The following is an 11,506-nucleotide window of genomic DNA, read 5'->3' on the forward strand; positions in this document are numbered from 1 at the left end:
GCGCCCCGCAGGGCGGCGGGCAGCGATCGCTGCGGCACCCGGCAGCGCTTCTGCACCTCCGCTGCCTCCCCCTGCGCCTCCCTAAACCTCCCCTGCACCCCTCCTGTATCACCCGCGTCCTCCCTGCACCTCCCGCATACCCCGAAGTTCTGCATCCTTGCAATGCCCTGTACCCCTCCTGCATCCCCCCCTGCCCCTTCCTGAATCCTTCCTAAATCCTTTCGGCACTCTTACACCCTTCCTGTATTCCCCGACAGCTGGGGAAATCCTAAATCCTCCCTGCATCCCTGCACCCCTCCTGTGTCCCCTTAAATCCTCCCTGCACCCCTCCTGTGTCCCCCTAAATCCTCCCTGCATCCCTATGCTCCCTGCATGACTTTACATACTCCCTGCAGCCCTCTCGCACCCCCCTCACCCCTGCACTGCCTCCTGCCTCCCTGCACCCCAGCCCTGCATCCCACCCGGCAGCAGGAGGGGATCCCTCTGGTCCCCTCCTGTCCCTCGCTCCCCTCGCCATGGAGAGCCCGTGCTGCCCTGCCCGCACCTACCTGTGCACCCGTGGGAAGGGATTTTCCTCTCTGAGGATGCACAGGTCAAATCTTGCCGTTGCCGCTCCCTTATGGGTGGCTGTTTGGGTGACTGTGCCCCCCCAAGGATGCTGGTGGGGGCTGGAGGGGAGGCAGCCCTGGGGACGTGCCGAGCTGGAGGAGAACAACCTCGCCTGAGCTTCCAGCAAGTGGGGAGGATTTTGTAGGTTCCTGGGAGGGGATGGAGGTGGGCTGAGCCCCAGTGGAGCCACCCAGCCCTGGGGCTGAGCGCGGTTGGCCTGGCACAGGGGGTGAATAGCGGGGAGCAGCACCCCTTCCCGGGGCTGTGCTGGGCACCCATGGGAGCCGGGGTGGAGGTGGTGCTGGCCTGGGGCATCGCGGCTCTCTCCAGGGCCCATGCTTTGCTGGGGCAACAAGGGAATGATGAGCCCGTTTGGCGTCGCAGGTGCACGTTTCTAACGGGGAGCGTGACCATGGCCACAGGGGGGACAACCAGCCCCCCCAGCATCCCTCGTCACACCAACCGCCTGATTAACGAGAAGTCCCCCTACCTCCTGCAGCATGCTCACAACCCTGTGGATTGGTAAGAGCGACTGGTGCCTTCTTCCTTCCTTCTCCTCCTCTCCTTGCGGCTGTGGGGCCGAGGGACTCGCTGCCATGGAAGCAATGGCAGGCGACGCAGCCTGGCCTCCTGTGCAGCTCCCTGTGGGCTCGGGGTCCATGCTTCTGAGCCAGCTGTGCCCCTGGCTGTCCTGACTGCTCTCCACCAGACAGCAGCTTCTCTGGCAGCTTTAGAGGAGCCTGTGTCCCAGCAGCGGTGACCCCTGAAGCTCCTTTCTTGTCTTCCCTCCACAGGTACCCTTGGGGTCAGGAAGCCTTTGATAAAGCAAAGAAAGAAAACAAGCTGATATTCCTGTCAGGTAACCAGAAACAAGACATATTTCATGTTCCCACGTGTTGTTTGGTAGATGACCAAATAAGCCGGGCTGCGTCCCAAGCTGGAGTGCAAGCAGCCACGTAGGTAAGGATGGATGCCGAGCACTAATTCTCTGCTAGGGAGAAAGGGCCACGTGTTTTAATAGCTCGCTCTGAAGATGGGCTGAAGATGACCAGAGTCCTTGGCCAGATTTTAGGAGCAAGAGCTGGAGAGCCCAGGAGGCCCTGCAGGCCTCCGTGGTTGCAGGAGGCCGTTTCTCCTCCACCTCTTCCCTAGGGGGGCAGCAGCTGTTGCCCATAGCAGGGTTCCCCAGCTCTGAGCCATCTCCCCATAACACGTCCTGCTCCCTGCAAAGGGCCTTTCCTCACTTGCCCAAGCTTGTTTTCAGTTGGGTACTCCACTTGCCACTGGTGCCATGTGATGGAGGAGGAGTCCTTCAAGAACAAGGAGATCGGGGAGATTATGAACAAGAACTTTGTGTGCATCAAAGTGGATCGAGAGGAGCGGCCAGATGTGGACAAAGTGTACATGACCTTCGTGCAGGTAAGGGAAGCACAGGCAGGGCTTGGGATGTTTTGCCTGGCTCTCTCAAGATGAGGTTCATGGTCGTGTTCCTCAGGCAAGAAGAACCAGTGTGTGGGGTGGTCTGAATGGGGCCATGCATGATCACAAGGGTGGAGAGAAGCACACGTCTGTCCTCAAGCGAGGCACTTGGATGTGCTGGCAGGGTACAGAGCAGAGGGTGCCTCTTGCATGACCTTGGTGCACCCATGATTTGTCTTTCAGGCAACCAGTGGTGGAGGTGGCTGGCCGATGAGTGTCTGGCTGACTCCAGACCTCAAGCCCTTTGTAGGGGGGACATACTTTCCTCCTGAAGATGGAGTTTATCGTGTTGGCTTTCGGACTGTGCTGCTCCGAATCGCAGAGCAGGTATGGAGCTGGAATGGCGTAGCAGGCAGTGCTCAACCAAAGGGGCTGCAGAGAAATCAGTCTGGGCTTGATGGAGGACGGAGATAAGATACAGTCATGAGAAACAGTAGCCCAGAGAACACGTCAGGGCTTTGGCTGGGTTAGAGATGGATTGGAACTGATGTGGGGTGGGGGGACCAAGAACTAAAGGTGCGGTTTGGACTGGTGCAATGTAGGAAGCAGAAAGAGAGACAAAAAATGGAAGAACTGACTTTCTCACTCTGCATGTTAGTGGAAAGAGAACAAAGATGCCCTGTTGGAGAACAGCCAGAAGATCCTGGAAGCACTGCTACACAGGTCCGAGATCCGTGTGCGGGGCCAGGAGTCACCCCCACCAGCCAAAGAGGTGATGGCCACCTGTTTCCAGCAGCTCTCCAACTCCTATGATGAGGACTATGGTGGCTTTTCCGAATCCCCCAAGTTCCCCACCCCAGGTCAGTCTGGCCTCTGCTGCTGAGCCCTGCCGTGGGGCAGGCAGCGCCGTGGGGCAGAGCCCACCCCACAGCCTCTCCCTTTCACCCTGTATTTCAGTGAATTTGAATTTCCTCTTCACGTACTGGGCCCTGCACCGAACAACTCCAGAAGGTGCCCGGGCACTTCAGATGGCTCTGCATACCCTGAAGATGATGGCCCATGGGGGCATCCACGACCACATCGGTCAGGTAGGAGGAAAGCCTTGGGGGTAAACCCCTGGCATGCCTAGGAGGCATGGGGTGGAGCTGTGGGGTGGAGCCGTGTCCACTTGCTCTTTGCAGGGGTTTCACCGCTACTCCACTGACCAGCACTGGCATGTCCCTCACTTTGAGAAGATGCTGTACGACCAGGGGCAGCTGGCAGCTACATATAGCAGAGCGTTTCAGGTATGGCTGTGGCGTCCCTCTGCAGGAGGGCTCACTTGGTATGCTGAGTGCTGGCTGGGGAGGGCTGGTTTGGTTTGGGGAGCAGATCCAAAGCCTGTTCCCTAAGATGTTGCCCATCCTGGGAGCATGGAGCGGTCCCATGCTCCCCTTCATCTACTGGTCTTTGTCTGGACAGGAATGCTGCACAAAGCTGTCACAGTTTAGCCCCGGGGTTTTGAGCGTAATGGGGGAGGGAACAGCTTTCTGGCTGGTCTTTGCAAGAGTCAGCAAACACGTGCTGCTGCCTCTGACCTCGCTGTAACCCCAGGGTTGCTCTCCAGTGCCTGTAGATTTCTATCAGAGATCTTACTCTGAATCCATCCCACGTTTAAAACCCCTGGACATTCAAATGTGTTTCCCCTCCTTTGCCAGCTCCTTAAATGAGTATCACTTATTGCATCTCGCTGTGCCTCTTGCCTCCCCTCTGCCCCTTTTAACATCGACGTCCACCCCATGCAGATCTCTGGCGATGAATTCTTTGCCGATGTTGCCCAAGACATTCTGCTCTACGTCTCTCGGGACCTGAGTGACCAGGTAGGTTGTTCCCTGAGCTGGGCCAAAGAGAGATGCTTACCCTGCCCTGTGATGTGCCTTGGGGCTGCTTTTCCCTCCCTCCCTTCCCAGCTAAGCTCAGTCTGGGGCACTGCTGCGACTTGCTGGCCAGACTGCCAGCCTGGCATTGATGGGGAGCTGGCTGAAGGTGCTGTCCCGGTAGCTGGAGGGACTCTCTGTTGCTCTTTTCCCAGGCAGGAGGTTTCTACAGTGCAGAAGATGCGGATTCCTACCCGACCACTGCATCTGGAGAGAAGCGAGAAGGAGCTTTCTGTGTGTGGGCAGCCGAGGAAATCCGGGCTCTCCTTCCTGACCCTGTCGAGGGGGCCACAGAGGGGACAACCCTGGGAGATGTCTTCATGCACCACTATGGAGTGAAGGAGACTGGCAATGTGAGCCCCATGAAGGTGAGGGAGAGCAAAGGCCTGGCCGGTACTGGGAGCATCAGTGGGGAACCCACACCTCTGGGCATGGGGGGATGGCAGAGCAGCCCCAAAGCACGCGGGGTCCAACCCCTCCTCAGCCCGGCGGCATTTGTAGAACGGGGCTCTCCTTTCAGGACCCCCATCAGGAGCTGAAGGGCAAGAACGTCCTTATTGTCCGGTGCTCCCTGGAGCTGACGGCGGCCCAGTTCGGGCTGGAGCTGGGGCAGCTTGGTGCCCTGCTGCGGGAGGGCCGGCGGAGGCTGGCTTTAGCCCGGGCTCAGCGGCCACGGCCACACTTGGACACCAAGATGCTGGCAGCGTGGAACGGTGAGAGGTGGCTCAGTTCCGGGGGTGTGTGCTTTGGCTGGACCCCGCCATGGCTGCCTGGGGCCAGCACATTTTTGGGGGCTTGTAGCAACGAGTCCTGCTGGGAGCGGACAGCCCCCCAGGGAGGCAGTGGGTGGGCCGGGATCCGGAGCTGTGGGAGTGCATGGGGGAAGCTGTCCCACACCTGCAAGCTGTGGGGGTTGCTGAGGGTCAGGATATTGCTCTGGCTTTATTTTCCTTCCCTGTTGCCAGCAGAGAGCAGCAAAACTCTTCCCCTGGCTCAGCCCAGCTCCCCCCGCTGGGCTCTGGGGAAGGGGACTGAGCTGGGGATTCAGAACCCAGACAGGATGCAGAGCCCATCTCCTGCTGCATCAGTGGGGGGGACCACAGCTCTGAGTCTGTCTGTCCAGGTGTCCTGCAGCAGGTAATAACTGCACTACCCCAGGCACTGTTCCCAGCTGTAGATGCCTGGGTAACTGGGTCTGGAGCTGGCGTGAGCTGGAGTTATACCACGGCCTGCAAACAGGAGGGCTCTCTTAAGCCCTGTTTCTGCCCACAAGCAAAAGCTTAGCTCTTGCTGGCCTTGCAGTGATCTGTCCTTCTCTTTGGTGACAGTAAGTGACTTTCTTAGTGGTTTGAACTGAGTGGAAGAGCTGACTGAGCTGCCTCAAACAGCAGGGAGGATGAGCTTCACGCAGAGCATCCTTTAAAGGAAAGACGGTGACACCCCTGCTCGTCCCTTGTTCCCCCCTGAGCCTGTCCCCGTGTCTGTGCCTACACAGGGCTGATGATCTCGGGCTTTGCCCAGGCTGGGATGGCCCTGGCTGAGCAGGAGTACGTGAGCCGGGCTGTGCAGGCAGCTGCCTTCCTGCGGAGACACCTTTTTGACCCCACCAGTGGGAGGTTGCTGCGGAGCTGCTACCGGGGCAAAGACAACACGGTGGAGCAGAGGTGAGCAGTGGTACCCAGAGTGTCTCTGGACCTCCCAGCCACCCTGTGGGAGCTGCCCAGGCCCCCAGTGGTCCATGTCCTCCCCTCCTTCAGGCAGGACTCAACTTGGGAGGGAGGGAGGCTGTTTGCCTTGTGCAGAACTGTCTCTGGTGCAGTTTGGGATGGATTAGTGTCCCCTGCCCAGTGAGGAGGAATTAAGGTCAAATCCTTTTCCATTCCTCATATTTGGAGCTGGCAGAAGCCTTCCTCTGCCCTTCCCTGCTGCTGCTCGGCCATCCAGAAACCTGGGGCTGAGCTGTGTGATGGCTTGGCACAGTCACTGCTTATCTTGGACTGAGCTCTGAGGTGGCATCTCCTTGGGTAGTGGAGACCAGTAGGTAGGGCTTTGCTGGGCTGGAGTAGATTTCCCACCTGGCCAGTGTAGAGACCCTGATGCTCCTGTCCCATCTGCCACTGCAGCGCCGTGCCCATCCAGGGCTTCCTGGAGGATTATGTCTTCGTCATCCAGGCTCTCTTTGACCTGTACGAAGCCTCGCTGGAGCAGGGCTGGCTGGAGTGGGCCCTGCAGCTCCAGCACATGCAAGACAAGCTCTTCTGGGACCCCAAAGGCTTTGCGTATTTCTCCAGTGAGGCTGGTGATCCCTCTCTGCTCCTGCGCCTGAAGGATGGTGAGCTCGGGGACATGGCCATGCTCTGCATGAGTTATGCTGTGGGGCAGCTTAGGGAGGGCAGAGGTGATGCCTGGCTGGAGGACCAAGCCGTGGGGTGGTGAGGCATTGGACTGATGGAGGAGCTGTTGTCCCCTGCAGACCAAGACGGAGCAGAGCCCACTGCCAACTCTGTCACTGTCACAAATCTGCTCCGAGCAGCTTGTTACTCTGGCCACGCGGAATGGGTGGAAAAAGCTGGGCAGATCTTGGCTGCCTTCTCAGAGAGGCTGCAGAAGATCCCGATAACCCTGCCAGAGATGGCCCGGGCCACTGCTGTCTTCCATCACACCCTCAAACAGGTATGGGCTGGGGCTCCTGTCCTTTACAGGACCTGCTGCAGGGTGGGCGGTGGTGTAGGTGCAGTCACAGCTCTCTGCTTTCTCCCTCCTGTCACCCACGCTCTCCCCGGACAGGTCGTTATCTGCGGGGACCCCCAAGGAGAAGACACAAAAGAGATGCTGCGCTGCGTCCACTCCATCTTCAGCCCAAATAAGGTAGAGGTGCCAGCCCTCCCCTGGCCCCCCGTGCAGCCGCTCCCCCCCAGCTACCCTCACACTCCTTGCTGCCATCTGCATTGCTGGTGCCTTCATCTTCTCCCAGTGCAGCTGTAGCATCCACCCTCCCCCTCCTCTGTCCTGCCTCCCTTCTGGGAAGCATCCTATCCTTTCCATATTCGTAAGCGCAGCCAGCAGGGCCACAACTGAGCCCCTTGCGCCCCTCTCCCTGGCACGGAGTGCTGGCAGCCCACCCCGAGGAAAGGCTGCAGCAGCGGCTGCTGTCGCTGCTGGCTGTTTCCACTGCTCTCAGCCTGAGCCCAGCATCCCCAGCGCTGCTCTCCCAAGGGAAAGCTTTTCGTTCCGGTGCGGATGTGTCGTGCCTGGTACAGATCCAGCTGGTGTCTGGGTCACCTTCTGCCTGGAGCTACCCTTGCATCCTTGGGAAGCGGCAAGGTGGCACCGGCTGTGTTGTGGGTGTGTGTACCCCTGGCCGGCAGGGGCTGGCTTTTCCCAAAATCTTTGCCCCCAGCTGTGTGCTGGGGTTGCCGCCTCGCATCCCTGCTCAGAGATGCGTCGCTCGGTGTGTCCCATGGAGGGGCCGTGCTGCCGTGGGGACAGAGCTGTTTGCTGCCCGCAGAGCTGGCCGGGAAGGGCAATGTGGCAGCTGGCTGCTGTCACGTTCGGCGGGCAGTGTCCCTGCCCCGGGGATGGATGGCTTACGCCTTGGCCGAGGGAAGCAGGGCTGGGCAGTGGGCAAGCCTCTGGACCAGATCCATCCCTGCCTGTTGGGGTCCTGGTGCCAGGGACTGGCACGCTGAGCCACAGCACGTGGGGAGCTGGCACTGGGACCAAAGCACCGGTTTTCCTCTGTAGCCCCGGCTGGGGTGAACTGGGGAGGGCTGAGCCATCAGCATGGGATTCCCTGCTCTGTCCTCACATGAGCTCAGCCCACGGAGGCTTTTGTCCCTGGCCCTCTGCCTACATGCTCAGCGGCATTTAACGCTGGTGTTGGAGGACGGTCACAAGTGCCTGGGAGCGTGGGTCGGGGATGCAGCTCTCTGTCTTTCCTCCGCCATCTCCTGTCCAGCAGCGCCCTTGGCCCTGCCCATCTCCGTGCTGCGTGCCAGGCCTCTGCTACCACACTCTTCCTCTCTCCCTTTGAAAGATTACGGTGGGTGACCCAGTTTGAAGGGACGGGAAGTGCCGTGGTGGCAGTGGGAAGCCCAGCGTCGCTGCTAATACCTGCCTCCCTTTCCCTGCAGCTGGTTCAGCCGTGGGTCCCCTGAGTCCATGCAGACTCCCAGGGGGGGACGCAGCTGGCAGCTTTGGGGTCTTGAGCAAATAGCGCAGCCATTCCCTCTCCTCCCGTGCAGCTTGGCTCCCTCCTGCCAAGCTGGTAACAAGCCTGGCTGGTGGGGATGCTTGATCCCCAGGGCCAGGTCTGTCTCCCCCAGGCTGTTGCCTTCCTTAGACCGTGGAGGAAGAGGAGGGCTGGGTGCTCTGGATGGATGTTTCCGTGAGGGAACGAAGCCATGGGGTGCTCAGGAGCTGCCCGAGCACAGCGGTGCCTGCCTGGGCTGTGTGCAGGGGGGTTGTGCATGGAGGGGTGCACGGGGGGTGCAGCTGTGGGCTGGGCATGCCCACCCTTGTCTGTGCCTCATGGCGGGATGGAGCAGGATCTGTCCCGTTCAGCAGCCTGGGTTTGTTTCCTGGAAAAAGGAATGTGGCAGGAGGATCTCTGCCGGCAAGGCCCTCTCCCCAGAGGAGCACAGCCCCATGGGGGCTTCCCCGGTGCCGTGCTCATTCCCTGCAGGCAGCCTGGTCTCTGGCAGTAGCGATGGCTCCTTGCCTTGCAGAGGTGATGGAGAGAAGGGAGGAGAAGCCCACTGCTCAGAGGGTCACGCTGCCTTCGAGAGCAGCCTGCCACCTCCCAACAGCCGTCCCTCTTTCTGTGCTGCATCCCATGGAGAAGGGAGGCGTGGGTGCTCCTTTCCCCACCTGCCTTCAGCCCCTTCCAGCTGCTCCCCATCTCTTCTTCCCCCCGAGAACCTGCCCGAGGCGGAGCAGCCCCGGGTCACCCGCTCCGGGGATGCAGCAGCTTTGGGAATAGGCTTTGCCAAGGAGTTGAGGAAACGTCACCGCTGTGTCCCCTGCTACCCCCGCTCCCTTGGTGCCAGCAGGGCGCTGGGGGCTAGGCTTGTCTGCCGGAACACAATTAATTAGGTCGTTCCAGTAATTAATTCCTTACAAACCTCACATTGAAATCCTTGCTGTAACGAGATGCCGATGATAAAATGGCGTTGAGGTCGCGGGTTTAAATGGACCCCGCGCCCGGAGGAGCCCTTCGCCGCAGGCAGCAGCCGCTGCTGCAGGGATGCGAGAGCTCTGGGGGCGATGCCGGCGGCTGCTCCCCTGGGGGTCCCAGTGTCAGCAGCAGAGAAGGTTGGATCCCTGCTCCAGGGCTGGATCCTGGCTCCTGGTATAGATCCCTACCCTGTTAATGGTCTTTAGGGTAATTAGGAAGGATCCCATTATCTCCTCAGCTGCAGAGCGCTAGCCTGCCGCTCGCCTTCATCCTGGCCCCGCAAGAGGACCTTAGGGAGCTTGTGAGAAAAATGAATAATGAATTTCAGATTGGACATGAATTGGTAATTAATCACTCCTGGAATTAATTCCAGACAAAGGCGAGGGGGGAGGAGGTTGAGGGGGGAGCAGGAGGCAGGCAGGGAAACGGGCTGAGCTAGAGCTGGGTCAAGGCAGGGGTTGAGGGGGGGATGTGGGGCGATTGGGACAGGATGGGGCTGCAGCAGCTGTTACCAGGGCACGGCCTTGGGGATGTGGTGACCCCCTGGGGACAGCGGGGTGAGGGCATCCCCTGCCAGACATGGGGGAGGCTGTACGGGCATCCCTGCTGGGGGTGGGTGCTGGGTTCGCTCCTGGCCCTGGGGCCAGTGGCAGAGGATGCTGTGTGCTGGGCCAGCAGTGTCCTGGCGGGAGGGGTGTGTGCCACTGCCCGGCAGGGGCAGTGGGAGCCGGGGCGGTGGTATTTGGGGTTGGCATCCCTCGTCGGCAGCGTAAACGTGTGGCGAGCGTGTCGGTGCTTGGCAGGCAGGCGTGCGAGGCTGGGGCCGGGCACGGGTGAGGGAGAGCCGTGTGCTCCTGCCGTGCCTTGGGCCTGGGAAGGGTCCTTGCTTTGCTCACCCTTTGCTTCAGAGTCAGCACCAGGCTCCGTGCCAGCTCCTGGCCTTTCCCCTCATTAACCCGCAAGCCCTGAGGCTTTGACAAACATTTTCTCTTTCAGAAAAGCTAATTATCACCGCAGCCCCGTCATCACCCCTGGCTGGTCCTGCCCTGTGAGCCAGCAGAGCCCCTGACCCACTGCTTGCCAGTGTCCGAGCTTTTGGGAAGCGGCCGGAGGGCTGAAGGAGCTGGGCTGCGGGGTGGGAAGGGGTGATGCTGCTGCTGGGGCTGGGGCTGCCCCTGGGCTGGGTGGGTGTCCCCAGGGCAGGCCCCTCTGGGCTGGTGTGCACTGGTCTCCGTGCTTCATCCCCGTGCTTCATCCCTGGCTGCTGGGTGTCCGGAGGGGAAGAGGGAGGCAAAGCTGCTGGGGATGGTGTGGACCATGGGCTCCCTGTGGCGCAGGTACAATGGGGGTGTGGCCACCGTGGGACCCTGGCGGAGGGCTGGCAAGAGTCCCCTCGGCTCCCTGTTCCCTTCCCCTCTTTGGGCGAGTGTACGGGGGACCCTGCCAGCGCTTGGCATGTCTGCAGGGAGGGAAGGACCAGCTGGCTGGTGCTGGCTGCGCCCTCACAGCTCCTTCTCCGGCAGGTGCTGATGCTAGCAGACGGAGACCGCGCTGGGTTCCTCCACTGCCAGTTGCCTTTCCTTGCATCCCTGGAGAGGAAGGACGGGAAAGCCACCGCCTATGTCTGCAGCAACTTCGCCTGCTCCCTGCCTGTCCCCCCGCCCCCGGCCCGTGAGCCCCTCGGCCCCTCTGCCTGCAGGATGGCGAGGGGGGGGCAGGCTGTCACGCCAGCTTGGGAACACGGGAGAGACCCGTAATAAAGCCACCCTGCGCATCAACTGCCTCCCGGATGGTTCCAGGCAGTGCAGTGGGGCTGTGCCCTTCCCTGCCTACAGCAGATCGGGCTCTGCTTGTGCCGCTGCTCCGGCAGCATCTGGGCAGAACTGGCTCTGGTCCCTGGTGCTGGTTTTGGCATGGCCAGGAGGCACCCACCGAGGAGCAAGCATCTCCTCTGTGCACACGCTCGCTCCTCATCTCTTCTTGCCGAGGAAAAGGAAAACAAATTAAATATAAATCCCAGCGTTAATGGTGAAGTCAGATGGGAAAACTATTAGGGTTCCTATAGCAACCCGGGGCAACACTGTCAAAAGCACCTGGATGGCTTGGGAGTCAAGTGCTTTTGAAAGTGTTACTGGTTGCGACAGCTGCGGTATTTTTCCATTACAGGGTAGATTGTAACATACATTAAGTTAATATATAGTGCATGCAAAAAAAACCTGCTGATTACCGCAGCTGATGAAAACGTGCCACAAGACCCAGCCTAAGCGCTTCCAAACTGCTAACCATCCCATCCTGGCTTTGCCAAGGGTGCAGGGACCTGGGACGGCTCAAGAAAGGATTTTTCAAAGTCCCGTTTTCTCTGTAAAAGGCCCGGCAGCCAGTGCCT

At 60.1% G+C, this 11,506-nt stretch overlaps 2 protein-coding genes across 2 annotated transcripts in view; both read left to right on the forward strand.

The window, feature by feature from the left end:
* Positions 1-1,007, forward strand: part of EPN3 (epsin 3) — a 9,852-nt gene extending 8,845 nt beyond the window's left edge. The window contains exon 10 of the mRNA XM_009637788.2: positions 994-1,007. Coding sequence (XP_009636083.1) covers positions 994-1,007 — 14 coding nt within the window. The remainder of the gene's footprint in view (positions 1-993) is intronic.
* Positions 7-11,291, forward strand: SPATA20 (spermatogenesis associated 20). Its single transcript, XM_009637790.2, has 17 exons — positions 7-736; positions 994-1,131; positions 1,404-1,468; positions 1,874-2,028; positions 2,272-2,415; positions 2,687-2,888; positions 2,986-3,116; positions 3,210-3,314; positions 3,813-3,887; positions 4,100-4,312; positions 4,465-4,657; positions 5,440-5,608; positions 6,068-6,276; positions 6,418-6,617; positions 6,732-6,812; positions 10,644-10,791; positions 11,287-11,291. Exons 2-17 carry the CDS (start codon positions 1,022-1,024, stop codon positions 11,289-11,291), a joined length of 2,205 nt encoding a protein of 734 aa, XP_009636085.1. The 5' UTR covers positions 7-736; positions 994-1,021.
* The last annotated feature ends 215 nt before the right edge of the window (positions 11,292-11,506 follow it).

The sequence above is a fragment of the Egretta garzetta genome, unplaced genomic scaffold (genome assembly GCF_000687185.1).
Source record: "Egretta garzetta isolate BGI_Z169 unplaced genomic scaffold, ASM68718v1 scaffold34, whole genome shotgun sequence".
Taxonomy (NCBI): domain Eukaryota; kingdom Metazoa; phylum Chordata; class Aves; order Pelecaniformes; family Ardeidae; genus Egretta; species Egretta garzetta.

What these genes read in the sequence shown, in the direction of transcription:
- SPATA20 (XM_009637790.2), top strand. Translation starts at nt 1,022, where the DNA reads ATGGCCACAGGGGGGACAACCAGCCCCCCCAGCATCCCTCGTCACACC. An exon ending in TGCTCCGAATCGCAGAGCAG is followed by an intron (nt 2,416 to 2,686) that starts GTATGGAGCTGG and finishes TCTGCATGTTAG; the next exon opens with TGGAAAGAGAACAAAGATGC. An exon ending in CCCCAAGTTCCCCACCCCAG is followed by an intron (nt 2,889 to 2,985) that starts GTCAGTCTGGCC and finishes CCTGTATTTCAG; the next exon opens with TGAATTTGAATTTCCTCTTC.